General features: G+C 36.3%; 1 protein-coding gene across 1 annotated transcript in view; it reads left to right on the top strand.

The window, feature by feature from the left end:
* Positions 1-2,190, top strand: part of AMPH (amphiphysin) — a 218,625-nt gene that overhangs the window by 147,439 nt on the left and 68,996 nt on the right. Inside the window, exons 9-10 of the mRNA XM_010829124.1 lie at positions 294-369; positions 1,010-1,092. Of these exons, the coding sequence (XP_010827426.1) occupies positions 294-369; positions 1,010-1,092 (159 nt within the window). The remainder of the gene's footprint in view (positions 1-293; positions 370-1,009; positions 1,093-2,190) is intronic.

The following is a 2,190-nucleotide window of genomic DNA, read 5'->3' on the forward strand; positions in this document are numbered from 1 at the left end:
AGATTGGAAATAAATCTGTAAGTGATCTTGATGCACATAAAAGTGTGAGAAATGTTTCTTTGGGTATTAACCAGATATCAGGAAAGACTGTGTTCTATACCAAAAGATGGTATCCATTCATTAACGGATCAGGAAAGGTTGGACCTACTTTGGGTTAAGTATTTTTATTTAATCTAGTGTTACTCAAAATTATGTAAAGAAAATCTGTTTTTTAATATATGTAATAGCCATTAAAAACACAGTTTTGCTGATTGGGCTTTCTCTTCTTTCCTCTTTGTATTTCCACATGGTAGACGAGTTGGATTTTATGTCAATACTTTCAAAAATGTCTCCAGCCTAGAAGCCAAGTTTCATAAGGAAATCGCAGTGGTGAGTAATGATGATTATTTTTCCATATGGAATATAAAGTAAATGAACATTTATTCTGGAAGCAAATGCAATGGCACACATTAGGCAAAGAATTTACTGTCTTTCATGTTTCTTTTAATAGTGTGTTTTGACTCAGTGATATTTCTACATTGTTTTGTAGTGACCACATGTTTCTATAAATCTGGTTCAATTTGTACTTTCATGAACCCCTACCTACTTGTTACAATCATACAATCTTTTTTATTTTTTCAGGCAGTTTTTAAAGTTGGATTTTCAAGTCTTTAGGCTGAGGAAAAATTGGTCTCCAAATAGATAGTCAGCATTTGTGTCATTGAGTAATATTTTCTTAGTTCAACAGGGTGGTTGTATCACTTTATCTCTAATAGAATGAATGTAAATAATAAGTGTGTGTTTTCTCCTCTATATTCTGGTTTACGTATATGTTAATTTGTGTTTGTGGCCTTACAGTTTTGACATGCATTTAAATTGGACCCAATTCAGACATTAAATTATTCTGAGACCATCCATGCTATCATAAGTTTCTTGATGTTTCAATAAATAATTCCTTCCTGGGGGCAGTAGCCTGAATTTGCAGCAGAATGACTTAAAATTAACAGACAAGTGACATCTGTCTTCCTAGCTTTGCCACAAACTGTATGAAGTGATGACGAAACTGGGCGACCAGCATGCTGACAAGGCCTTCACCATTCAAGGAGCTCCCAGGTAGGCCATGTTCATGAAAGCCAAGTTCATCTGTGTATACCTTTAAGGCCAAAATTGTTGCAATTTCTACAGCCCATACCAGCATCTTTTACTCATCCTACAAAGATCTAAAATCAAGGAATTTTTCCATCCAGAGGCTGATACCAGAACTTAGTTCTGTGCTTTTACATTGACTCTTAGCCTTCAGATATATCCTCATGGACTTTTGTCACTACAGAGTGCTATCTACCTCTTTTTGCTTTCCAGCTATAATGTCAACTTCTTGCATACAAATTCTAGTTGTGCACTTGTTATTTTATTTGGAGAGGAAGAGAATTCCCTAAACCTACAACAGTTAGTCTTGTTATTTATTGGGTTGGCCAAAAAGCTCGTTCAGGTCTTTCTATTACCATATTATGGATTTTTCTATAACATCATATATTACGAACTTTTTGGCCAACCCAATATATTGGTGTTGATACCTTTAATGAATCCTTTTTGGGAGAGGCAAAAGGAAGTAAGTGAGACCTCACCATCATCTTCCCTCCTAACTTGACCTCACAAACACTTCATTGTTTGGGTTTTGTTGAACATTGGTTTGTTTTTATTTTGAGTGTGCCTGTCAGATGTACCAAAGGCTCAGTGATCTGTAGATGAATAGTCTACAGTGCCAGGGTTTGGATTCACAGCATCTTACTCTTATGATTTGGGAATCCCTTTTATCCATCCTTCTCAGGCGTTATGTACTCAGGCTAGTGAGGCTTGGGTTGGAATTCAGAGGACTCAAATTTCAGTTTTCTGACTCTGCAGTTAATTTGCTCTGCCTTCCTGGAGGAAGTTCAATAACCTTTCTGGATAAAGGGCTCATTTAAAAAATCAATAGAAATAAAAATATGCTATTGAACTAAACAACTTGTAAGGAAATAACACAGTCCTGACAGTCTATGATTTTCGATCCATCGATGGATACCCGCATACCCATGCATTTATAAAAACACAGTGCTCTTACACAGGCACTGCCACCTCCATGTATTAGTGTTTGGAACCTCCTGGAGACAGGTAATTTTCTCATTTGATGCTATTTGGTCTAGATATACATGTAGTCCCTACCCTGGCTGC

Source organism: Bison bison, unplaced genomic scaffold (assembly GCF_000754665.1).
Source record: "Bison bison bison isolate TAMUID 2011002044 unplaced genomic scaffold, Bison_UMD1.0 scf7180017864499, whole genome shotgun sequence".
NCBI lineage: Eukaryota > Metazoa > Chordata > Mammalia > Artiodactyla > Bovidae > Bison > Bison bison.